General features: G+C 37.3%; 1 protein-coding gene and 1 long non-coding RNA gene across 3 annotated transcripts in view; one reads left to right on the forward strand and one right to left on the reverse strand.

Moving 5' to 3' along the window:
* Positions 1-18,936, forward strand: GBP4 (guanylate binding protein 4). 2 transcript variants are annotated; one of them, XM_017498351.2, is made up of 12 exons: positions 1-414; positions 1,889-2,083; positions 4,484-4,611; positions 7,056-7,165; positions 7,366-7,562; positions 8,939-9,184; positions 10,130-10,410; positions 11,621-11,833; positions 15,113-15,215; positions 15,684-15,877; positions 16,740-16,975; positions 18,351-18,936. In XM_017498351.2, exons 1-11 carry the CDS (start codon positions 291-293, stop codon positions 16,956-16,958), a joined length of 2,010 nt encoding a protein of 669 aa, XP_017353840.1. In that variant the 5' UTR covers positions 1-290; the 3' UTR covers positions 16,959-16,975; positions 18,351-18,936. The 2 variants fall into 2 exon arrangements, with proteins under 2 accessions (XP_017353840.1, XP_017353839.1); XM_017498350.2 differs by lacking the exon at positions 18,351-18,936 and having other exon boundaries at positions 3-414; positions 16,740-17,213.
* LOC108282432 overlaps positions 18,531-27,154 on the reverse strand; it is a 14,430-nt gene continuing 5,806 nt past the window's right edge. Inside the window, exons 2-3 of the long non-coding RNA XR_001816407.2 lie at positions 24,473-24,645; positions 18,531-19,415 (exon numbers count right to left, since the gene is read on the reverse strand). This is a non-coding gene — a long non-coding RNA (uncharacterized LOC108282432). The remainder of the gene's footprint in view (positions 19,416-24,472; positions 24,646-27,154) is intronic.

A 27,154-nucleotide genomic window follows, 5' to 3' on the forward strand; every position in this document is an offset into this window, starting at 1 on the left:
AAGCAAACAAAACCTCAAACTTCTTCCCTGAGAAAATTACCCCTGAAAGACAGGGAGTAGATGAAACAACATTCATGTCTGCTGCTCTATATTCATTTTGGAGGCGAAAGATACCTAAGCCAAGGGTGGAAGAGGGTCAAACCTGGGTTTTAGGAGCCTGGTATGTAGGTACCAGCACTTCCAAGCTCCTTTAGTTTCCTGTCTTGCCAAAACAGGAAAATATCTCAACGGTTTAACTCCCCGCCAAACTCAAGTGCTTTCGATTTCGGTTTTCCGAAACCCTTATTTGGATGTCTGTAATCCCGGCTATGCTTTCGGCTTGTAAAAACAGTCCGTTTCACGAGGAGCCAGACACAGGAGGACAGAGCAAGGGGAGAGCAAGCGCAGCTCTTCACGTTGCAGCGTCCGCGACACGTAAGTTCGCTCCTAAGCTTTGCCTTTCAAGTATATTGGGTTAAAGAACAATCAACAACGAATTCCCAAGCGCAGACTCCACACGGGGAGGGTAGAGACTTCACACTGGCGGGTGACGAAGGCAGCGGGGGGACCTCTCGGGGAAGTCGGTTGCTCCTTGAACCCCTGAGTGCTTTGCCCCGGGGGGCTCAGTGTCTCCACGTGGTCCTCAGGCGGCGACTGGGCGACGGCGTCTCCAGGATGCGCTGCTCCTCCTCGGGCTTCCTCCCAGAGCTGCGGCGAAGATCCCTGCTTGGGTCACGGAGGAATGGGGCCTGAAGTCCTTGCTCCCCGAATCATGGGGTCGCTTCCTCCCTCTGCCGTTCTCTGGCGTTTCCCGGCTGCCCCCTGCCGGGACACTGGGGAAACAGAAGATCCTTGCCACTGTCTATTTAAATCCTTAATAGTTATGACTCTATTTTTGTATGAGCCACATTTAGCATTCCAGCGATGCTACAGAGGTGCATTATGTGGAATTTCAGATCACTCTCACTCATCAACTGTTTAAAATTAGTTTAAGGTTTAATCATGTTTGATTATCATGCTGTGGCCCATGTGGCCAGAGGTACATCAGAATAACATGAGGTACTGCTTGAAACAGGGTCCCAGGCATTTTTAATCATCACTCCAGATAACTGTCCTGTATTTTGAGAGAGAGCTACATTCTTTATCTCTTTTTCCTTCTTTTATGATTGTTCCCCTATCCAGCCTGCTCCTGCTTTTACCAATTCACTAAATCCATCTTCATCAATATGAATCAATGATCAGTTTCATTTTATGTCTTTTCGAAGGCCTTCCTGACCACCCTTAACATACATTCAAATCCCAAAACACCATATCCCTTTTCCCTGCTCATTTTCTCCTGAGAAATATCATCATCTAGTATACATTTACACTTTTTTTGCTTGTTTGTTTTATTAATTTTCTGTCCCCCACTACGATAGAGCTCAAAGAGGCAGGATTTTGTATCAATTCTGTTCCTTGCTTGATACTGAGAACTTAAAATGGTGTTTATTAGCACATGGTAGGTACTCAATACTATTTATTAAATTAATGAGAGAGCAAATTCTTCTGGAATGCCTGGAACCTTTTCTAACCACTCATCTCCTGTATGTAACATCCTGCCCCTACTTATTCCAAGAGTTTACCTTACTTGGGGCTCTGTCATCAGTGCCTTGATTTTCCTATTCTATTTTATGCATCACCTTGACAGCGCATTTTTAGCGTTCTTGTAAGAATCATAAATAATGTACATAAAACATCTGTACTAGTCCTTGACATGCTAAACTAAATATTTTTCCATTAGAAACATACAAAATGTAGAAATTTGATATACCATCCCACAAGCAGAAAACTGATCTGTATGTGCCTTGGGTAGCCTTTACAGATGACTTCAAGATCTTGTATTTTACTGTTTTTTTTTTCTGGGTTACAGGTTACCCAGAATCTGAATCCATCATGATGGCCCCCATTTGTCTAGTGGAAAACCAGAAAGAGCAGCTGACAGTAAATTCAAAGGCATTACAGATTCTCGACAAGATTTCTCAGCCGGTGGTGGTGGTGGCCATTGTAGGGATATACCGTACAGGAAAATCCTATCTCATGAATCGTCTTGCAGGAAAAAACCATGGTGAGTGTGGCCCTGGGACAGGAGCCATTTACTTGGAACCAGTGATAACATGGCTGATCGCCTCCTCTAGGGTCATCCTAAAGAAGAGCATGACTTCTCCCAATGAAGAAAACTTCTAATTCTCTCACCATTAAATTTAAAATCTCAACCATATGTGTATATATATGTCTTTTGTCCAATAGTAAAGAACCATCTCAACCCTATCAAAAGATCCATTCCATGGGTCTTTTTGATCCCATCTACGCTCACCTCTTCGGGGGCTCAGCTCCAGCAATTATTCCCTTTCTTTCTTATTCATCACTTTTGTGTAGGGTACCTGGTCACTTCAAATAGCACACAAACATAGTTTAATATACCCTGTTTTAAAAATAAATAAGAAGGACAGGCAGTATAATTCTTGCGTGTCCTCTATTTAAATTGGGCTACCATCCAATTTCTTGCTTCATTTTGTAGCAAAACTTTGACAAGTTATACTCCCTTCTATTTAGTCTTTCTAGTATGTGAACTATGACAGAGTACGTACAGCATACTTGTACAGTGAAGTTAATAAAGTGAATACGTGGGTAATCACTATTCAGATCAAGAAATAAAACATTCCTAAACATCCAAAAATCATACACTGTCATACCTTCTCTAGAGCTCACCAATATTTTTGTTTTCAGGGCACATTTCTTTGACTCTTGGTTTTTAAAAATGGTTCTGTGTAATATATATGCATTCTGAAAAATAGTTTAGTTTGGTCTGCTTTTAAACTTTACATAAAGGAATTTATATTGTGTGTATTCTTGGATGTCTTGTTCCTTTGCTCAATAAGAAGTGTGTAAGGTTTCTCCAGTTACCATGTGTACCCATTTTTATACCCTCGGACAGTATGTCACTACTTAAGGACAATATATTTGTTTGTTGTTGATCATTGATATTTTTCCAGTTTTTATTTTTAAGACTGTCATTAATACTCTATTATTTATATCCATTAATACTCTGTTACTTATGTTTATATCCTGTTGAACATTGGTATTTTTCCAATTTTTATCTTTAATGAATAAAGTTGTCATTAATACTCTATTATTTATATCCTCTTATTAATAATAATAATAGAGATATAATATATACTATATATTATATAGTATATATTATCATTAATACTCTATTATTTATTTCCTCTATTAACAATAATAGATATTATATACTATATATTATATATTATTATTAATAGATATAATATATACTATATATTATATATTAATAATAATAGAAGAAATTAAGAGTATTAATGATAACCTTATTCATTGTCATTAATGAATACTAATAGAATATTAATGAATATTAATTGTCATTAATGAATATATAAATAAGTATTATTAATACTCTATTATTTATATGTTTATACATTTATATGTATATATTAAAGCTTCCCTTGTGTAATATGCTCAGAAGTGGAATTTCTGAATCAGAGAGTAGGTAAAATTTCTAGATAAAGTCAAATAGCTTTTCAAAAAAAATTTTTTTTGGAGACAGAGTCTCGCTCTGTCACCAGGCACCAGGCTGGAGTGCAGTGGCGCGATCTCCGCTCACTACAATCTCTGCTCCCGTGTTCAAGCAAGTGAGGGTCCTGCCTCAGCCCCCCGAGTAGCTGGTACAACAGGTGGGTGCCACCACGCCCAGCTAATTTTTGTATTTTTTAGTAGAGACAGGATTTCACCATGTTGGCCAGGATGTTCTCGATCTCTTGACCTCGTGATCCGCCCGCCTCGGCCTCCCAAAGTGCTGGGATTACAGGCGTAAGCCACTGTGCCTGGCCAGCTTTTCAAAATTTAAATGCAATTTAGATGCTTATTGGCAGTGATTGAGAATTTTACATCCTGCAAGAAATTCAATGACATAAAGCCTTTTAACTTGTACTGACATGTTGAATGTATTGTTACACGTTGTTTATTTCGCATGTTATTTATTTCACTGTAAGTTTAAGCACCTTTTCACATATTCGTTGCAATTTTCATTTCTAATTTTTTGAAGGCTTTTTAAAAAATTTTTTGATACCAGGTTTCTCTTTTGGTTCTTATTGACTTTTAACACAATCTGCCTATGACTCTGTTAGGTGCTCCTGTTTTTAGAGACCCTGCAGCATTTCTTCCCCCTAATGACCTACTTGCTCTTTGGCTCAGAAGCTCGGCACCATTAGGGACTGAACCTCTGTCTACTAAACAAGTTTAAGAAAGAAAACAAGTTTGAGAAAATTCTTAATACATGTAAAGATTGGATTAGTTGTCCTGGCTGAGATGGAAACAGCGGTTTTCCACTGCCAGCCACTTAAACATTTCTACAAGTTTAACCAATGTAAGCCTGGGACATCCTGGTCTATCCACTGTTACTGTTTGTTATTTTTCCTCTTCGCCGCAGGCTTCCCTCTGGGCTCCACCGTGCAGTCTGAAACCAAGGGCATCTGGATGTGGTGTGTGCCCCACCCTACCAAGCCAAACTACACCCTGATCCTTCTGGACACTGAGGGCCTGGGCGATGTGGAAAAGGTAAGGCAGAGAATCTTCACTGCTCATGGTTGTCCTCTTATCTTTTAATTTTTCAGCTCCATTCAACTTCTGTACATATTTCTGTAGACTTGAATCTAATTATGAATAATGAAGCTAAATTCTGTTTTCTAAAACTTCCTTATTAATTTCAAATACTGAGGCATATATAAGAATAGATCTTATTTAACACTGGGTTGAATGATATAATTTAAGAAATATGTATTGAAGAGATGAATTCTAGGGCTGTGTACTGAGTTCTACAGATATGACAGTAAACAAGGTAAAGGCCAAGAGCCTAAATGTGAAGACGAGAAATATAGGGTGTGATCGGTACAGAGTTTCAGATGCAAAAAATGAGAAACTAGTTCAGTCATTCAACTAAGAGAAAGCTTCTTGGAGAAAGCTATAACCCCTGGGACTGATGGGATCTACTATTTAAGACGTGGGGTTGGAGGAAGGGACCATATAAAAATAGGGTTTTACTGAAGGAGTCTATTTCAGTAATTTTCAGAAAAGCATTAATTTTATCATTAACATTTTGGTCCAACTCCCTGAACTTTGGAGATGAATTCTGCATGGACTTCTTTAATAGCATGAATTAGACCCACAAAGAATATTGTAAGTGAGATAATTTTAGTTATGTTGTCTTAAAGTGTTAGGTGCAATCTGTCAATTCTCCTTATTTGAATTAGTCTCAGTCTGAATTAAAAGTAGCAGCAGTAGATCTTTGGCTTCCATTATTGAAAAAAAGCATAGAAGTTGGGGGAAGGAAGCACAGACTTAGCAATATGAACTTTAAATTTCAAGATTAAAAGTCTGAATTATTCTTAGTATAATACCAAAGTGAAACATTTATTCTTAATATACTATAGTTTTCATAAACTTCTTTTTATGTAGTTGCATTTGTCAAGAGATCAGAACGTATCAAAATATAAACTGATGGCAGCAGCAGAACTACTCGCTGACCTTAGAACTTGTGATGTGATTTGGGTACCATCTAATTGGTGGGAGTGTAAACTAGTTCAACCATTGTGGAAGAGAGTGTGGTGATTCCTCAAGGATCTAGAAATAGAAATACCATTTGACCCAGCAATCCCATTACTGGGTATACACCCAAAGGATTACAAATCGTTCTATTATAAAAACACATGCACACGTGTCTTTATTGTGGCAGTGTTCACAATAGCAAAGACTTGGAACCAACCCAAATGCCCATCAATGATAGACTGGATAAAGAAAATGTGGCACATATACACCATGAAATACTATGCAGCCATAAAAAAAGGACGAGTTCATGTGCTTTGCAAGGACATGATCATTCTCAGCAAACTGACACAAGACCAGAAAACCAAACACCACATGTTTGAGAACATATGGACACAGGGATGTGAACATCATATACTGGAGTCTGTTGCGGGGTGGGGAGCTATGGGAGGAATAGCAGAGGGTGAGAATATAGGGGAGGGATAACATTAGGAGAAATACCTAATGTAGATGAGGGGGTGATGGGTGCAGCAAATCACCATGGCACCTGTATACCTATGTAACAAACCTGCACGTTCTGCACATGTACCCCAGAACTTAAAGTGTAATACAAAAAAGAAGTTCACACACACACACACGATCCTTTAATGTCTTACCATGAATCTTGTTTCCAGCCTCCTCTTCCACTCCAGCATGCATACTTACTGCTTCAAGCCAGAGAAATAACTGTGTAATACCTTTTTATGACCATGCTCTGACAATTCTGACTTGGCTTCTGTTGATCTTTCCATCTGCGTTATTCCTTCTTCTTCACAAGTCCACACTCTATCAACTTTTGAAGTGCAGCTATTTTCAAACTGCTGCAAGCATGTGCCTGCCACACATAATCAGTTCTTGCTCCTGAATCCACAGAGTAACTATTCATATTTATGTGCCTCCTCCTCCTTTCTGTCTTTCTTATACTTTGTAACTTTGGGGTTTACTCCCCCAGCAGCGATTATTATTCTGATTGAATTTGTATATTGACATGTTTATCTGTTGCTCCAGAAAGTCATCTTCTTGAGGGCAGGGACTGTCATGAACTTTATATCCACAAAACCAAATGCAGTGTCTGCATTTTGTCAGAAGCACAATGAATAGTTTTTTAACTTAACTGAATAGCATTTGAGACCTTAATATGCCACAAGTGAGGACAAAATTGCAATGGAATAATTGCATGCTGATCACTTGACACCTATTATATTCTAGGCACTTTATTGAATATTTTAATCACAATGTAATTAATTTCTGTTGGTAGCTAAATGAGCTTACAGCCTGAGAAGGATTAATGTAAAATCTAAATATGAAGTTTGAATTTAACATTGCCTTCAAAATTTATTTTTCCTAGTTTTGAACAACCAAATGAATGAATGAATGAATGAAGAGAATACTCCAAGTCCTTTGCTCTATATTCTTTCTAGGGTAACCCTAAGAATGACTCATGGATCTTTGCCCTGGCTGTGCTTCTAAGCAGCTGCTTTGTCTACAACAGCATGAGCACCATCAACCACCAGGCTCTGGAGCAGCTGCAGTATCCTTCCGGGAAGAGAAAAGCCAGGTTTTATGGCATTTAGGGGAATGGAAACTGATACTGTGTCTTCTTTGCTGTGACCCAGTTGTCCTGGTTGAGTAAGAAGAGACACAGTGCAAAAGGGAATGTTTATAAAACTTGTTTCTAAGTGAGATGTTGAAATAATGGTATAGGGTGTTACTCCTTAGCTAAGATCCCAGCTACGTGACTCAACTAACACAGCTAATCAGGGCAAAATCCTGCCCCAGGACTGATGAAGTTGAGGACTCCAGCGAGTTTGTGAGTTTCTTTCCAGACTTTATTTGGGCTGTTCGAGATTTTACCCTGGAGCTGAAGTTAAATGGACACCCCATCACAGAAGATGAGTACCTGGAGAATGCCTTGAAGCTGATTCCAGGTATCAGAGCACGTCCCAGATGGGGGAATGTTCAGCAGTGGATGGGATCAACTAAGACCTGCCATTCAGCACCTGACACAAATGTTTATATTAGACTGGATTGAGGCCCATGCTCGTGGTGGTTGGTGATTGACAAGTGATTATGATTCTTGTGGTTATTTTTACTTGAAATTTCCCAGAGGCTGAAGTTTCAATTCATTGAAGAAGTTTAAAACTCAAAATTCTATCAAACAATTTTAGACCAATAAGTACCATGAAAAATATATTGAGGATTACAATTAATATTATCACATCCTAAGACTTATGTATTTGTGTTACTTATTAACTTCAAGTGTTCCTTCTATTCTATTTGGAGAAAATTAATAAATTGGAAGTTGGTAAACACAGAATCACAAGAAGCCAAATGATCTAATTTTGGAAATACATTTCATGCTGTCTGTTTTATTAGCCTGGGTAGTTATATTCTTTAGAGAAAAAGGAGATTTATACAGTAAATGATTCAGAAAATTTAAAAAATACACTGACATATGCTTCCAGTAAGACTGTCAAATCCTTCATTTTACTGTTTTCATAACATCACCTACTTCATTCTACAGCCTCATATAATATGTTGTCAATCTATTATAAATTTGTTAAACAGATGGTATTTAGCAGAGTGAATGCTGGTTGGCACCTACAATCAATATCCATCTTTGTTCACTTATTCATCCTTTCAACAAAAGTTTATTTTGAATAATCTATATATGCCCCAGAATCCCTCTGCAAGACAATGTCAGACCTAATATAATCTGACATTGAAAAGTGGCAAGGTCTCCAAGTTACATCTGGATTAACTTTAGATTGTTCAGATAAAGAAGTGTCTAAACATATTTATGGTGTTTATAATTTAGGGTTCTGATTTTGAAATATTTTTTACTTTTATTACTGTGTTGGTGATCATTCACCTTCTTCATGATATTCTTCTTAGCAACATCTTATCCTTATTTCAATTTAGGGCCCATGTTTCACTTCTGACACAGGAATGTAATATCAATAAAATATTTCTGACAAATTTTTTATTTAGTTAATCATTCAAAAACATTTAATAAATAGTCTACCAGCTACCATACAAAGGCCAAGGAAACCAGTCATAAGTTTCTTCATCTTGTGTTAGATGTCTTCCCTTCCTCTGCAGTTCTTTCCTGACTCTCGGTCCTGTACAAAAATGGATTTTCCATGCCTTGGTTGGATTAGCACAAGGCTGCTTTGTATGATGGCATACAACAAAATTTACAAGGCAGAGGAGCTGCAGGGATGCAAAGATCCCTGGAAAAGTCCTCAGCCCCCTTGACTGCAGGCTGTCTCTTCAATGAGCTTTCTTTTTTATAATTCCACAGGCAAGAATCCCAAGCTTCAAAATTCTAACATGCCTAGAGAGTGTATCAGGCATTTCTTTCCAAAACGGAAGTGCTTTGTCTTTGACCGGCCTACAAATGACAAACAATATTTAATTCATATGGACAAATTGCCAGAAGAAAATATGGAAAGGCTTTTCCTGAGGCAATCAGAAAACTTCTGTTCTTATATCTTCACCCATGCAAAGCCCAAGACCCTGAGAGAGGGAATCATTGTCACTGGAAACCGTGAGTCTTCTTTGTTGCAGAGCATGTCTGTGGTCCAGGGTGTGTTGAAGCTCTCGTGATTCTGCAAGTTTGTCAATAATATTGTTTACTTCTGTATAGGAATGCAGGCAGACCGTGCCACACATAGAAATGAATGTTTCTTAATTAAAGTTTACTCATATGAGAATTTCTTGAGGCCTAATATATCTCACAGAATTAATACACTAATGAGGTAAACACAAACTTCTGAGGAGAGAAATCTACATGATGAGGAGAAGTCCTATAGGGTTAGTGTTTCTCAGTGAGGATATATAATATATTTTATAAATTGACATTAGTCAAGAAATCAACATCAGGCCATGAGTTCCATGCAAGCTCATTGAGAGTTAGAGAAACAAATTTAAATGTTATATTAAGTATGGGGCTGGCTTCATGGCATGAAACCTGTGGAGTCATCCACTCCTCATGGTGAGATGGGTCTATGCTTGATTCAATAGTCTATGTTGCTGTCTTCAAATAAAAATTGCTGTCTCCAAATAAAAATGCAAGTTCCCTTGTAAAGAATATCTGATGAAATGAGGGGACTTGCATTTTTATTTGGAAGTAGGACTCACAAATTATATAACTTAGTTTTCCTGCATAACAAACTCATTTATATGGCATCCAAATGGAAATGTACTTTTCCATAAAACACGAAGACATGTTGGTTGCAATGAGTAATTAATTTTGTAATGTGAATCCAAGAGCCATATAAAACAGAAAATAGGAAAAATAGAGATGTTATTATAAATTCCTCAAGGAACTCATAGAGGAAGATGAAAAAGAAGGAGAGAAAGAATAAAGAAAAGGAGGGGGAAAAAAGGTCAAGATAACTCGAATTTTTGTAATTTTTAGAATGCTGATACCTAAAACTTGTATAAATAATGAGTGAGAACTATAAATTTTCCTTAAATATATGTGATTCAGGGCTGGGGACTCTGGCAGTGACTTATGTAGATGCCATCAACAGTGGAGGAGTGCCTTGTCTGGAGAATGCAGTGACAACTCTGGCCCAGCGGGAGAACTCAGCAGCTGTGCAGAGGGCAGCCGACCACTACAGTCAGCAGATGGCCCAGCGGGTGAGGTTCCCCACAGACACGCTCCAGGAGCTGCTGGATGTGCACGCTGCCTGTGAGAGGGAAGCCATTGCAGTCTTCATGGAGCACTCCTTCAAGGATGAAAACCAGGAATTCCAGAGGAAGCTTGTGGTACTTTTAGCATTTATCCTTCCTGATTTCAGCTCTTCCCAAATAATGCGTAAAGTCCACCCTTTTGACCCCAGGGTTCATCTCCTTACCATTGTGGAAAGAATGTGGTTTCTTGTGAATAATAGGGCTCTATGGGCTAGAGGCCACACTTCTTCTAGAGGATGGTCACTTTTTTTTCTATTCCTGAAAAATAAATTATCATGAGTTTAGCAGCTTAAAACAGCACACGTTATTAGATCATAGTTCTGTAGGTCAGAAGTCCTTGTCAGGGTGTCTGGGTACTCTGTTCAGTGTGCCACAGACCGAATACAGTGTTAAATGGGCTTAGATTTCATTTAGCGGCTCAGCAATGATGCATCAAATCCTTCTGTTTCTAATTGCCCTGAATTCCTCTTCTCACACCATCTAGAGAAAACCACTTTTAAGGGGCTCATGTGATTAAGTCATGCCCAACAGGGCACACTCCATTTCTTAAAGTCATCTTGTCCTACATAACATAATCTAATCACAGGGTTGGTATCTATCACATTAATAGGCCCAGGAACTATGCAGGTGTGGATACCAAGGAGTGAGAAATCTTATGGGACATCTTAAATCTCTTTACCATAGGCATGTTTACTGAAAGTTTGTCTTTCGGTCTGTCTCAGACTAACCTAAAAGTAACAATAATCTCTTAATTCATAATGATAAAATCCAACTGGACTGTAACTTACAAGGACAAATAAAAGAAAATCCTGTTCCTGTATCCTCACATATTCAAACTCTTATTGAAGGAATACACAGGTAGTTCATTTTTCTCATCAGAATATACTTAATTCATTACTGTGGAGTTGATTTTCCATGCCCATATTTTTATACGTAGCAATCTATGTTTTCTGGGGAAATTTTACTTCCAGCCAAAATTCAACTTTTTACTGATCATGGTTGGGAGGTTTGGTCCCTGTTAATCATACCATAACTAAAAGAGCTATAGAGTTTATGACTTCTAACTACACAAATTTGCAGATATTGTGCCTGACCCCTGGCTTTCCACAGGCCACACAGATAAATGATCAGATATTTGGGAACAAAACAAATCTTCTGACTTTTGGTCTACACCATATTCCAGTTCACTCTGAGGCCTTCAGACTACTCCTTCCAAGAGGATCGCAGTTGGACCTTCCTTTCTAACACCTTCTTTCTACTGTTTTTCCCTACCTTTCTCTGGCAGGACACCATAGAGAAAAAGAAGGAAGACTTTGTGCTGCAGAATGAAGAGGCATCTGTCAAATATTGCCAGGCTGAGCTTAAGCGGCTTTCAGAGCACCTGACAGAAAGCATTTTGAGAGGAATTTTCTCTGTTCCTGGAGGGCACAATCTCTACTTAGAAGAAAAGAAACAGGTTGAGCAGAACTATAAGCTAGTGCCCTGCAAAGGAGTTAAGGTGAGGAATAAGGGGGGTGGGGGATGAATAACAGAAGATAGTCAGAGGGTCTTTGTTGCCCCTTCTGAAAATCTAAGAACATAGCGCTGCGTGTGGAAAAGAAGCAGAACGTGATGCTATCTTGGCATTTTTAGTATTTAAATCCACAATTAGTTAGATACTCTTAAAGAAACATTTCCTCTCCAAGAGGATTTAACATCAGGAATCCAGATGAAACAACTCACTTATATTTATTAATTAATGGGATAGTTTTTGTGCTAAGTACAGAGGATACCTTATGAAGCAAACAACTTTGTTTTCCGAAGCATATTGTCTTACCCGAGATGAACAAATTAATACTCGACTGGCTATGGTACCATTATGGTTATCATACTGGTATGTACTAATATGATGATGATGGTCATCATGATGATGATGATCAACAGAATGGTTCACACACACTGAGCATTCGCTTCCTATGTCAGAGGAAGTGATTTTGTTGGATTATCGGTTTGATTCTCAGAATAATGTAAATTAGGTACCACTGTCTTCCACAGAGCCTGTTGAGAAATGTAATGCACAGAGAGGTTAATAAGGTGCCTAGGACAATGCAGCCAGCAAGTGATGGAGCTGATAGGGCTGACTTATGTACTCGACAGCCATTGGAAATTTTGAGGAAACTTTTGTCCTGTGTTCCATGAGGACTATACCAACTTATGTTCCTACCAACCGTTTCTAAGAATTCCCTTTTCTCCATATCTTTGCCAACATTTGGTATCTTTTGACTTTTGGATAATGATCATTCTAAAACGTGTGAGAGAAAATGTCACTGTGGTTTTGATTTGCATTTCCCTGATGGTTAGTGATGCTGACTATGCTTTCACATACCTGTTGTCCAGGTCTTCTTTTTACAAATGTCTATTTAGGTTCCTTGCTCATTTTTAATAGGTTTACTGGTTTATTTTGCTATTTAGTTATATGACTTTTGTATTTTAGATGTTAACCCCTTATCAGATTTGCAAGTGTTTTCTTCCATTCTGCATGGAAGAAAATTCTTTTACATTTTATTGTTTTCTTTGCTCTGCAGAAATTTTTAGTTTGATGTAGTCCTACTTATTTTTGCACTTGTTGCCTGTGTTTTTGATGTCAAATTCAAAAAACTGCTGCCGAGGCCAATATTAAGAAGTATTTTCCTTCTGTTTTCTTCTTGGAGTTTTATGATCTTACGGTTAAATCTTTAATCTATTTTTAGTTGATTTTTCTGTATAGTGTAAGATAAGGGTCCAGTTTTATTATTTTGAATATCCAGTTTTCCCTGCACCATTTGTCAAAGAGACTATCCTTTCTTTATGTGTACTCTTGTCACATTTGTTGAAAATTATTTGATCATATATGTGTAAATTTCTTCCCTGGCTGTCTATTCTGTTTTGTTGGTTTGTTTACCTGTTTTTACGCCAGTACTATGCTACTTCATTACTGTAGCTTTGCAGTAGATTATGAAATAAGGTAATTCAACACTTCCAACTTTGTTTTTGTCACTCAAGATGGCTGTGACTATTCAGGATCTTTTTTGTTTCTATATAAATTTTAGAATTGGTTTTCTTATTTCTTTGAAAAATTCACTGGAAATTTGATAGATACTGCATTAAATCCATAGATAATTTGGGGTAGTATGGACATCTTAACAATATTATTTCTTCCAACTAATGAACATGGGATATCTATTTATTTTATATTTTCTTTAACTTCTTCAACATTTTATAGTTTTCAGTATATACATCTTTCACCCCCTTGGTTAAATTTATTTATAAGAATTTTATTTCTTATGCTGTTATAAATGTAATTTTCTTATTTTTCATATAATATTTTATTAGTATATAGAAATGCAACTGATTTTGTATGTTAAATTTGTATCCTGCAACTTTAGCCAACTTAGTTTTAACAGCTTTTGATGGACTTGTGGTATGTTTTCAAAAGAAATAAAATCACAATCCTGAAGAGAGATTTGTACTCCTATTCATTCCAGCATTGTTCATAATAGCAAGATATAAAAACAACTTTATATATATATATGTGTGTGTATATATATATATTATTGCACTTTAGGTTCTGGGGTACCTGTGCAGAACATGCAGGATTGTTGCATAGGTACATTCATGGCAATGTGGTTTGCTGCCTCCATCCCCCCGTCATCTATATCCGGCATTTATCCCTATGTTATCCCTCCCCAACTTCCCTACCCCCCACTTTCCCTCCCCTATGCCTCCATAAAAACAACTTTTGTTTATCCACAGATAAATACATGTAAAAATGTGACATACACAAATATACATATGTATGTGTATACATACATATATAATAAAATGTTATTCAGCCTTAAAAAGAAGGAAATCCTGACATTTGTGGAAATATCAATGAACCTGCAGGAATTTAGACTTAGTGAAATAAGCCAGACTCAGAAAGACAAATATGGAGTGACTCATGTTTATGTGAGAAAAAAAATGCTGAACTCATGTTAACAGAGAGCTGAATGGTGGTTATCAAGGTCAGAGAGGTGGGGGAAAAGGGAAAATAATGATTGAAAGTAACTAATATTCAGTTATAATAAACACTTTCTGGATACCTAAGTACAGCATAGTGACTATAGCTAAAAAAAGAATTATACTTGGAATTTGCTAAGAGAGTAGATCTCAGGTGTTCTCAACAAAAGAAAACTCTATGAGATGATAGATAGGTTAATTGACTTGGCTGCAGTAACCATTTCACATATATCAAAATATCATGCTGTACAACTTAAATATACACAATTTCCATTTGTAAATAATTCCTCAGTAAAATAAGAGACAAAACTCAGAATGCACCCTGAAAAAGCTTCCAGGAAGAGTGACTGGGAATGCTAGTTGATGTATCCATAAAGGTTATCCTCGTCATGAAAATGTAGCAGAGCTTCCAAACAGAAGAAAAAGATTGTGCAATACTGCAAACAACTGAGAATGTGTGTTTGTAGAATTGCCCATTTATGTTGTCAGGTTGTCCGTATCCTGGGGTGGGTGGTGAGCAGCATCCCTGGGAAAGGAAGCTGGACAGGTAGGAGGGGGGCTGCTGCACATGGTTTTTATGTCTTAAGAAAGAGCTTGGACTTTTTGTTGTGGCTGTGGAAGAAAAGAAATAACTGTGGGATCTTAAGAACTATGCAAAGTTTACAAGGTTAGATTTGTGACTTTATTGAACAATAATTTCGTCATCATAAGTTGAGATCTTTGCTGCCTGACAGGTCTTTGTTCTTTCTTGGCTCCTCAGGCAGACAAGGTCCTCTGGGATTTCCTGCAGTCACAGGTGGTTGTAGAGGAATCCATCCTGCAGTCAGACAGAGCCCTCACTGCTGGAGAGAAGGCCATAGCAGGTACAGGGGCAGGGCTCTCAGAGGGATTGGTAGTTTACTGCAGTGCCTTCTTGCTGATCACACCGAAAGATATTCTGGATACAAGGAGCTTCAAAAGTCATAAACATTCCGTTAAAATATTAATAAGTTCTGCATACCAAATGTATAGCATAGCGACTATAGTTAAAAAATTATTGTATACTTGGAATTTGCTTTCTCTTACTATAGATGTAAGGAGCTTCTTCCTACTATGGAACATATACTCTGCTAAATCCCAAAATCTCAAGGGGATTGGGGTTGAACCTCCAGCCAGTGTCTTCACATCACATTATTCGACATTCTCTTCCAGACATGGCTAGTGGGAGAATTCAGAGATTCCCAATCCCTCACTTTTGTGCTTTTCTCTAAGTCAGTTTGATCTGAGCTCAGGAGGGTAAAACTCAGGCAAAACTGTCATTTTCTTCCCTCTCTAAAACCTTTGTGGAATAGCGGAGCGGTCCATGAGGGAGGCAGCTGAAAAGGAACAGGAGTTGCTAAGACAAAAACAGAAGGAGCAGCAGCAAATAATGGAGGCTCAACAGAGAAGCTTCCAGGAAAATATAGCCCAACTGGAGAAGAAGATGGAGAAGGAAAGGGAAAACCTCCTCCGAGAGCATGAAAGGATGCTGGAACACAAGCTGAAGGTGAGTCTCAATGAAGCATGGCAGTGCTTGAGGGCCAATGCCTTGCTTCTTTAGGAAAGGAAGGACCAAAATTTTAGGCACAGGGATGATCTCAGAAGGAAACACAAAAGTTGTATGTTTCACTAAAATCTCAAACACATCTGAATTGTACTGAAGCCTGAAAGTCTACAAGACTCCAGCATCTTCTTCATGTTAGACTTTGGAGAGTACACATGACATCCCCCAGGGTATCAGGCTGCTGTTTGTGGTGATTATAGGATGGTCTTACTGTCCCCCAAGTAAATAGGACCTGAGTCCACCAATCCTTGGGATTTGGGGCACAACCCTCAAATACCTGAAATAGATCAATCTGGATGAAAATTTCAGATTTGGCTTGATAAAAAATGATATTGAAAGATCAGTAATTGCTCCATTTGTTTCTGTATCTGCCTGATTCATCCTATACAACTAGAGTAAAATACATTCCTTGTACCAGCCTGGAGCTTGACAACCAATGTTTTATACAGGGTCAGCAGACCCTATTATTTTCTAGATGAGCATGGCCATGCTACATCAGTGGAAATTAGAATTAATTAGAATTAAACCTGCATTCCCTCTCAAAGGGCATTCTTTGTGCTGGAACAAAATTTCTTCCCACCTCCAGTGAGATGTTGCTTAAGGAATGTCACAAAGGTATAAACCATATATACTCCCACTATTCAGGTCCAACCACCTGGAAATGTTAGACGAACTCATCAAAGAGTTTTCTAAGATAATAGAGAAATAGACACATATGCGTAACTGTTGAATTTGTTAAACACAAAACTCTCACTCCCTGCAGAGAATTGGGGATTTTCAAACGTGGACTATTCCCCTTTCATAGGTACAAAAAGAAATGCTTATTGAAGGATTTGAAAAGAAATCTGAGGAGTTAAATAAAGAGATTAATCGACTGAAAGAAGAGATTGAATCAGCCAAAAATGAAGAACCCTCAGTGCTTTCAAGGATCCTTGACACAGCTGGCAATATGATGATTCTAGCTCTACCTGGGGCTGCTAAGCTATTTGGAGTAGGGATGAAATGTCTTGGTTCACAGGTTTAAGAGCCTGAATATTCCTGGTAAGGAAATATAAAGCGAGGTTTATTTTATTTTAATAACATAACACTGTTGATCATTTTGTAAGTATATGTGTTATAGAAGTTTCATGCAAGAAAAATTTAAAATTAAAAAGTGATTATCAAAGAATATCAGGGTCTGACATCCACAAAAAACAAACTTAATTTTGATTGAACTAATAATTTATAAAACTGGGAAACAGGTCAGAAGTAGTGGCATTATTGCTAGAAAAGGTTTGAGTAAAGCAAAAAGGCAACTGGTAAGATTAAGAAGCCATTAATAATTTGCAATTTATATTATAGTTACAGAAATAATTTCAGTTATAATTAACTCTTGCAAATTAATGAGAAGGGAGCAACACCACAATTAAAAATTTTTTTTTTGACTTTTAGATTCAGGGATACACGTGCAGGTTTGTTACACAGGTAAACTGCATGTCATAGGGGTTTGGTGTGCGGACAATTTTAAAACACAAGTATTAAGCATAGTACCCAACAGGTTTTTTTTCTGATTCTCTGTCTCCTCCCAACCTTCACCCTCATGTAGATACCAGTGTCTCCTGTTCTTCTCTTAGAATCCATGCGTTCTCTTTGTTTGGCTTCCATTTAGAAGTGAGAACGTGTGGTATTTGGGATTCTGTTACTGTGTTAGTTCGCTTATGATAATGACTTCCATATTGCTACAAAGGGCATGATCTCATTTTTTTTTGTCTGCATAGTATTCAGTGGTGTTTGTATATACCACATTTGTATTATCCAGCCTACTGCTAATGGGCATTTAGGTTGATTCCATATCTTTGCTATTGTGAATAGTGCTGCAATGAACATACATATGCATGTAGCTTTATGGTACAATGATTTATATTTCCTTGGGAATACACATTCCTATGGGAATAATGGGATTGCTGAGTCAAATGTTAATTCTAAGTTATTTGAGGAATCACCAAGCTGCTTTCCATAGTGGCTGAACTAATTTACACTCCCACCAACAGTGTATATGTTCCATTTTCTCCTCAATCTTAACAGCATCTGTAATTTTTTGACTTTTTCATAATAGCCATTCTGACTGGTTTGAGATGGTATCACATTGTGGTTTTTGATTTGCATTTCTATAGTGATTAGTGATGTTGAGCATTTTTATATGCTTTTTAAATGCATATATGTCTTATTTTGAAATCTGTTCGTTCATGTTCTTTGCCCACTTTCTTTTTAATGGGGTTCTTTGTTTATTGCTTGTAAATTTGTTGAAGTTTCTTATAAACTCTGGATATTAGATCGTTGTTGGATGCACAGTTAGCAAACATTTTCTCCCATTTTATAGATTGTCTGTTACTTTGTTGATAGTTTTATTTTATTTTATTTTTGTTTTTTGAAGTAGAGTCTCACTTTACCACCCAGGCTGGAATACAGTGGCACAAACATGGTGCATTGCAGTCTCAATCTCCCAGGCTCAAGCAGTTCTCTCAAAGGAATATTTCAAAGGAATATTCTATAGTCACTAAAATGAAAAAGGTCTATTTATACTAGTATGAGAAAGTATCCAAGATATATCATTAGAAAAAAAAAAAGATGCAGAAAGTATGCTACAGTTACTTTAGGAACTAATGAATATGTGTGTACCTTCTTAGTTCCCTCTGAAAAAGTAAAAAATAGACTAGTATCCTGGTCATACCAGGAATGAACCTCAATAGTTAAGGTGAGAAATGAGAGGATAACTCTACATCATATATGTCTTTAACATTTTATGTAAATTCATCATGTATTCAAACATGGATTAATACAATTATAAAAATTGAAATAACAATACATGGATGGGAGAGGTCCCACAACAGGATGAAAGTAATTAATATTACTAGAAATAGCATAAGTCTGCTCAACAGGAAACATCTTCTCATTGGAACAGAGAACTAGAAGCAAGACAAAGCAAGAAAAATATGAACTAGAACAAGACAAAGCAAGAAAAATATGAAGCAACAACAGCAGAGATTTACTGAAAATGAAATATATTCCGCAGTGTGGGAGTGGGCCCACGCATAGGGGCTCAAGGTTCTGTTACAGAATTTGAGGGGGTTAAATACGCTCTAGAGTTTTCCGTTGTTTACTTTGTGTAAGCCCTATGTAAATAAAGATAATATTTCCTGTCATAGCTGAAATGTGAATTGGCCTCATGTTCCATTCCTCCAGATCATGTTTTCCTGCCTCATTTTCTCCCTGAGAAATGTAATTCCTATAAATCTTTATGGGAGGTGGAGGGACTGAGGATCTTTCTTCTGTAACTGCTTCATGCTGGCTTGGGGCGTAGTCCCTACCTACTGGGGATCATGGAACTCTTGCCTTTCTCTGTCTAGTGGAGGCAGGGTAGTTTCTTGATGGCCAGGGGTGGTGTCTTCACCAGGAACTGGCTGGAATGTTTGTTGCATGATCATCTGAAGCTTGAGGGTCTCTAGGTGAGAGGAAGTGAATTTGGTTAAAAGATTTAACTTAAACTTCAGGAGGTGGACACCTATGCTGTTAAGAATGTTTGTGACAGAAATTTGCAAGAGGAAAAACAAAAGCTGGTTATTCAATTAATTTTTTGTTTCATTTAGGTTAGTAGCTTTATACAAGGAAATTTGGTTATTTCTGTGGTCTACCATAGCTTAACATAATAACCACAATTGTAATTGATAGCATACACTTAGACATTTGAATTTTAGAAATATCAGACAATTTTGGGAGATATATTAGCATTATTCACAAAAGTATAACCTAAAGAAGATTGAACATAATTCTGGCAATCCTATGTACCTAAATATGTTAAATAACCCTGTTTGCCTCTTTTCTGGATGATTCAGGGGCCTCCTGATTCATCCAAAAAGCCAGCCATCAGGAAAGACAATGTTGAAACTGAAGTTTGATTTTGGGAAGGCTGTTAAATATATTCAGAGTTTAAAACACTTGATATTATGAAATAGAATTCTTGATGACCATGAACTATTTATTTTGCCAATATGATTACTCAAATTTTAAAGAAGCAAAAACCTTTTATAACCCTTTATAAATTTTGCCAAAGAGCAGATTATTGCTTTAAGAAAACCTTGTTGTTTAATGTTCAGTTTACAGAAAAACCGTATTTAGTCAATATGTTCACACAGATAATTTCTTTTGCAAGATTAATTTTTAGAGACCTTCCACCATTTGTTTGAACTTTTAGTTTTTCTTATCTAATTTAAAACAATTCTTTAACCATAGGCAAGAATTTACCTTTCCATGCCTCCTTAAAACCTTTAACACACACACACACACACACACACACACACACACACACACACACACACAATTGTTCTTACACACCTTGCATGTAAAACTATTTTAGTAGTCTCAAGTACACCTTATAATGGTGACTCTTAGCCATTTTAATTTTAATGTAAAACATGGTAAGTTATGTTAATTATGTACTAGGTGCTGATAAGGTTTGAATGTTTCCAGCATAGTTAGGAGCAGCCAACTCCACATGTCCTCAGTCCTTACCTAGCTGTAAAGCAGACAAGTCAGGCAATTTTCAAAGCCAAAGAAGCAGTTTATGACCTTAAAGCATTTAGCAAACCTAATATTTGAACATAATTTGAAGCACATGTTTACATTTTGAAGACATTTGTATTTTACCAATAATCTTTAAAATCATCTTTCTTTCCCAAAGATTACTTATGTCACATGAAGTAAATAAAAGGTATTGCACTATTTACTTTTCTGACAAAATATTTAATTTAAGCTCTTCTTATTAAATCAATTAATTAAAACTTTTTTTTAATTAATCAATACTGTTTAACAGGGGAGATGAACAGTGACTTTTACATTTCATTTAACCAGTTTGCACAGACAGAAAGAGGCTAGAGTCTCACTGGTAAGAAATTATTGCCCTTTTGCCAGCCTGTCAGGTTTCTGAGTTCTCTCTCCTTGAGCAGCCCTAGCAACCCTGTTCAACTGTATGCAGACAAACACATTGCTGTGAATTAAGAATATTCACAAATAGTTTACAAATTTTGGGGAAATTAGGCAGAGAGAGATAATATGACTCAAATTCTATTTATGAGAATCTACTCAACACACTTAAAGTATCAGGAAGCCTAAAATCCAAAAAGTTAGTTTAAGGTTAGAAGGCTGGTGTGTTCCATCCATTCCTGTGGGCCCAAAAGAGGTAGCCTAGGAATTCCAGATAAATGGAACAAATGATGACTTGCTAGAAATTCATAGGAAACACAATAACTATTCACAGAAAGAAATAAGAAATTTAACTATATCTTCAAAAAATTACCAAACTACCAATACATTTGTTTACAATACTTATTACTTTAATTTAATCAAGGCTAAGAGCTTTAACTATGAAAATGTTAATTAGCCAAATGTCTACAATTCTCTATCAGGTTTTAAAGAATATTTTATTATTTAAACTTTTCCACATCTTTTTGCCCTACTTAGTGGTGCCTCACTACATTGTTTCATACATAACCTTTTTAAATCTGTAATTTGAACTAACGTTTGGATAACTTCTGAATCAGACAAAATTATTTTTTTTCTCACTAATAGCATAACCCTTTCAGGCACATTTTGTTTACAGAATTATGAGTTAACTAGAATTCTTTTCCCTAGTAACCTAAAACTTCAGTGAAATCCTAAAAAGCAAGAAATACTGAACTATCAGATAACAGGCATTTATAGGTAAGAACAATTCCACAATTTTAGAAACAGATTTCCCCATATCACAACCTTAATTGGGGATTGCCCATATACTAAATGAGCATCAAAAATAACTTTTAAGATTTTAATTTGCACAAAAAGTTTATCTAAAATATTTGTCCTATTCATTGTACTCAATTCTTTCACTTTTAACAAGCGAAACGTGAGACATCAATCAACATATGTAAAATGAACATTGGTTCAGTCCAGAAAAGTGGGACAGCTGAAGGTGGGGAGGAGGCTTAGGGGCTTCCAGGTCACAGGTAGGTAGAAGACAAAGAGTTTATTCTTTAGAGTTTCTGATTAGCCTTTCCAAAGAAAGCAATCCGATATGCATTTATCTTACTGAGCAGAGGAATGACTTTAAATAGAATGGGAGGAATGTTTGTCCCAAGCATTCCCAGCATGAATTTTCCCTTCAGCTTGGTGATTTTGGGGGTCCACGATATTTTCCTTTCATAAATTACTCTCATTCATCAAAAGAAGGCATACAAACCAAGATCATCTTGCATTAGCTGTGCTTATAGTTTTATAACCTTCTATGCCAGACACTGACATCTCGAAATATCAAGCAAAGACAAACATAAAATCCAGAGAAAACGTATGCTGACAATTCTGAAGACATTTCTATTTTTATTCTACTAATAATTTTAAAGCCAGCTTGTTTAGCAAAGTTATACTTAAATCACATGAACTTGAAAATTGCTTAGACTTACTTAATTTATGTGTGCTTTTTTACTCATAAGCCAATTTGCTAGACACACCATACAATAATAAGTATACATACAAATAAACATATCTAGACATGTATACACACACATAAATGAAGATCCAATTGTTGGGAATCTTAGCAATGAGATAGCAATACAAACTTGCTGGTTTTACTTTGTTTTCCCCAATAGATAATCCAATGAAGGCTGTTGTTAAATATACTGAGTTCTAAATTTCTCCTCAAAAATCAGTATGTCCACATTTTCAGTTTCCCTGTTCTTTGTTCTTCATTTTAAAGTTTAACTTACTTTTCTCCTTGCCCCTAGTTTCAATAAACAACCTTCCTGCCAGCTCTAATCAGTAGTTCACATCTGTTCCCCTGGTTACCTGCACCTATTCCTCTTGCCAAAACTGCACTTTCCTCTCACACATCCCCTTCCTAACCCACATATTTAGAGTTCTCACTCATCCTAGTCACCTGCTCCATCCTGAGTCACTCCTGGTCACCTGCTCCATCCTGAGTCACCCCTGGTCATCTGACCTGATCTGAGTCACATTTAGTCACCTGTTCCATAACCATCTTTCCTGCCGAAACTGCTTACTCCAGGGATACTCTAGCTTGTACCCTGCTCTCTTTTAAATAGCCAATTGGAATTAGCTTAGACTGTCTAGTCCAACCCTAGCCAATAGGGGAACAACATAACAGTACAGCTACCTGCGTCAGAGATAAGAAACCCTTCCCCTCTTTTGTTCAGGTGTGCTCTCATCATTGCTCCATCCGTGAGATGCATCCTTCTATAGAAGTAAATTGCCTTGCTGAGAAAATTTATATTTGAGTGCTATTTCTTTTGCAGCACCAAAAGTTTATTTCTAACAGCTGTGAACCAAAATTTTGGGTACAGCAGTTTCCATGGCAGTTTGATTTTTAAAGGTCAAAGCTCCCTGGACTCCAAAGATCACTGGGGCCAAACAGCACCAAAAGAGAGTGTCACATGTTAATCAGATCCCCTGCTTAGAACAGCAGCACAAAGGTCTGGATATATCCAACACCATCTCACTTTCCCATTAAACAGTAAAATCCAGACTCCAAACAGTATCGCAAATCCAAGAGAAAATTCTAAAGATGTCTTAGTACTAGACCTCAGAACCTCTGCAGAGTGTGTCCCCTTTGGAGAGATTTAGGTCTGGGGGATCCCCAGGGTGTTCCCCTGTGGAGTCCAACCTTAAGAGTGTCAGATGTCTCTGACCTTAGGTGGGCACCAGTGCCATGTACATGTTTTCCCTCCAGATGCAGTGGCCTACTATGAGCTTTATAAGGATAGCCATAGTAATGATAGGAATTAGAGGTTGGGTGAGCTTTTTTTTTGTCCTTAGCCAATAGAGTAGGGAAAGGGAAGAATTTAGCATAAGAAAAAAAGGTTTAAGCCACCTGAAACATATGTGCATTAACTCCAGGATGTGCCACCTGTAGGGATCAGGGACCACAACTGGAAAAGATTTAAAAGAGTCCTTCAGAGTGGCCCTGGCCAGAAACCTACAGTTGCCTCTGCATCTAAGCGCTGCCCACCAAGGGTCCCAAGTTGGAAAAAAAAAAAAAAAAAAAAAAAAAAAGAGTCCTTCCTCCTTCCAGGCAAAGCAATTATCCCCATTGACTCATTGGCCTTCAGGCAACACTGGGGAGTAACCCCCAGTCAGTTGCCCTCGAAGTTGAAGGAGCTGCTAGGAAGTAGTCACTGAAAGACTGAAAAAGAAAGACAGGAGAAAAAAAAAAACAGAAGCCTCTGGTCCCTTAAGTGAACCCAGCAGTGGCGGTTAAGTGCTTCCACTTGGGAACTCCTTAGCTTCACTGGCCACAGCCAGAAACCTGCAGTTGCCTTTGTGTTTGGGTGCTGCCCACCAAGTGTCCTGAGTTGGAAAGGAAAAGACATGGAGAGAAAGAGAGAGAGAGGGAGAGAGAGAGAGAGATAGAGAGAGAGATAGAGAGGGGGAGAGAGGGAGAGAGAGAGAGAGAGAGATTCCCTTGTATGGAGCAGAAAGAAAAAGGAGAAAATGAATCCCAAACTTTGGTCTTACCTCCTCCTGGCTGACTCGCCAAATGTGTTACTGGTAGAGGATGTCCAGATTATTGGCATCTCAAACAAAGAATTGGAAAATCTGGAAAGCCCCATGACTTTGGAGAGGTAAGGTAAAAGTCCAAAGTTCCAGCAAGAAAAAACAGGGAGAAAGCAGTGCAGCCAAATTCAGAACTAAAGAGAAGAGAACAAAGACTCGTAACTTTCTCATTGAAGCTGCCTCCTTCCCAACTCTAGAAGATCTCTACTCTGGTAAGACTAGGACTTACAAAGATTTAAAGATTTATGAGCATTCATTAGTTTTCTCTAAGTTGACCATCCCCAAGACAGGCTCCAGTTGAGCCAGCTGCAGGATACAAGTCCTGATGAAATCCTGGCCTTAGGTGGCTGCATGTCATGTCCCTTTGTGCACTCTAATTCCTGCTGGGTTGAATTAGGCTTCAGTAGGGGTGGAACAGATACTCAGAGAAACTAATGTTCTAGGATTGTTATTTCTTTTCTGACACCATCTTAAATTACCGTTGTCTTTAAATATCTGCCTAATAGACTCTGTCACTTTCTTTATTGCCAACTTTTATAGCTCTAGGTAAATGAAGGTAGGAAACTTGGGATCTGCAAAAAGAGGCAACACATTATTGTAACTGAGGAGGTTGTAACATCTTTGTGCCACCACATTTTCTGGTTGATTTCTATTTTATGGTAGCATAGTGCATGCTACAGAATCGGACAGACCCCTTCCTCTATTCTCACTCATCTTCCATAGATATTCACTCTTTTCAGTTTCTAGTTTCCCTTCTTACTTGCCAGCAGATCCTGTAGGCCACTGCTCTAGGAGGAAATGGATCAGGATCACAGAAAAATAAAAGGTGTTTTTGCCATCTTCTGCCGAAGCAATGGGAAGCCAAATAATTCAATATAAGCTTCCACTGGAAGAAGTCAGAAGTAACCAACTCTATAGTGGAAGCAAACCACTCTTTATCACAGGATGAGAATGAAAACTGCAGTATCTATCATATGCATTTACTTGTATCTTAAAGAGATCATATATTTTGTATCATGATCACATAAGTTACAAGGATTTAGACATTCAACTTGAAAACACAAAATTAAGGCATTGAGGCATTACTATAGGAAGGCTTTTCACTCCTTTTAAGTTTGCAAAAATTATCAAAATACTCAAAGTATCAAGCTTTGGATAAAGATAGTATGATTACAATTGTGCATAGGCTACTCTCAATACAGCAGAGATCAGACAAAATACAAGCCATGGTTTTTCAAAGAATGTTTCCTGGTGTGACTTCATTACATGGAATAATTAAACACAATATGCAGGCTGGTATACATGGAGGTAATGATGAATCAATCTTAAAATTCAGAGAGTTCAAAATCTGGTAATATAATTGAGTAAAAAATCAACATAGTACATGTCAGGTGTGAGCTATCAGGCTTGCATGAATGACATGTGAATGCTGAGGCACAGTGAGAAGAAGCCTTTGGGTAACGTGAGTCCCACAGTCTCACCAGACCCTGTCCACAGAGGGGCTTGGAAGAAAACAGGACCAAGAATGGGTTAGAATGGTATCTATGTTTCAAAGTATAGGGATGTTATGAAACAATATTCCCCAGGTGAAAATTACTATTACTGTACACATGAGCTCAGCAGGCTCAGTTTTGCTCAGTCCAAAGATCTAAATGTGAACATGAAAAGCTTCCAAAGAAAATTTTGTAATTAATTCAAAAGTGCGAGAGTAGAACACCCAGGAAAAATTCCATTTTCTGGAAAATGACATACAGGATGAACTGGTGGGAATGCAAACGTGTACAACTTTCTGTAGAGGAAATTGGCAGTATCTAAAAAATTATATACTCTCATCTTTTGACCAAGCAATCCCACGGGTAGGAATCTATCCTGAAATTACTCCTGTAACTATATAAAAATACACATGCACAAAGTTAACAGAATTATTCATTACAGCGTTGTTTGGAATTGCAAAATATTTGAAACAATCTAAATGCTCATATATTAAAGAGTGATTGAATAAACTGGAGTATAATCCACATAAAGGAGTAGATACATGTTAAAAGGATTTTAAAAGTTTTCTATGAACAGATGTGGAGGGATTTCCAAATTTCTATATGATGTGATCTTCATGTTAGAAAATATGAATAAGAAAATATGTAATTCTCATTTGTGAAAAGAAAATCCAAGAGGGGTAAACCAGAAACTAACAAGATTAGGTATCTATGGAGGACAGGTGGGAATGTGGTAGAAAGAACAGAAGAATACCGCAATGGGAGTAGAGTGCTAAGAGGAAGGAAAAGTGACACTTCTCTCACTATAACTTTTTGAAAACCTTTGAATTTCAGAACCATGATGTTTCACAAACTCAAAAAATAAATCATACTTAAAATCAACCAAGATACCAAGATGTGAGGGAGGCCACAATGAAACACAAGCAGTAGCAAATGTGACTATTTTACAAATGAATAATTTAACCATACTCAAGAGGGTAGAGAATTAAAAATCTAACCCAAACAACTTTGGAATGCAGTGTTTTGAGTGTGTATATAAGGCTAAAGACAAAAAGAATGGTACACTAATAATTTTCTGTAGTAGGTAAATTAATTTTTCCACAGACTTATTACCAGTTTTGAAACTACTATATGAAAATACTAGGATTGA

The sequence above is a fragment of the Cebus imitator genome, unplaced genomic scaffold (genome assembly GCF_001604975.1).
Source record: "Cebus imitator isolate Cc_AM_T3 unplaced genomic scaffold, Cebus_imitator-1.0 Scaffold240, whole genome shotgun sequence".
Lineage (NCBI taxonomy): Eukaryota > Metazoa > Chordata > Mammalia > Primates > Cebidae > Cebus > Cebus imitator.

What these genes read in the sequence shown, in the direction of transcription:
- GBP4 (XM_017498351.2), top strand. Translation starts at nt 291, where the DNA reads ATGTCTGTAATCCCGGCTATGCTTTCGGCTTGTAAAAACAGTCCGTTT. An exon ending in TCTTGCAGGAAAAAACCATG is followed by an intron (nt 2,084 to 4,483) that starts GTGAGTGTGGCC and finishes TCTTCGCCGCAG; the next exon opens with GCTTCCCTCTGGGCTCCACC. An exon ending in TGCCCTGCAAAGGAGTTAAG is followed by an intron (nt 11,834 to 15,112) that starts GTGAGGAATAAG and finishes TTGGCTCCTCAG; the next exon opens with GCAGACAAGGTCCTCTGGGA.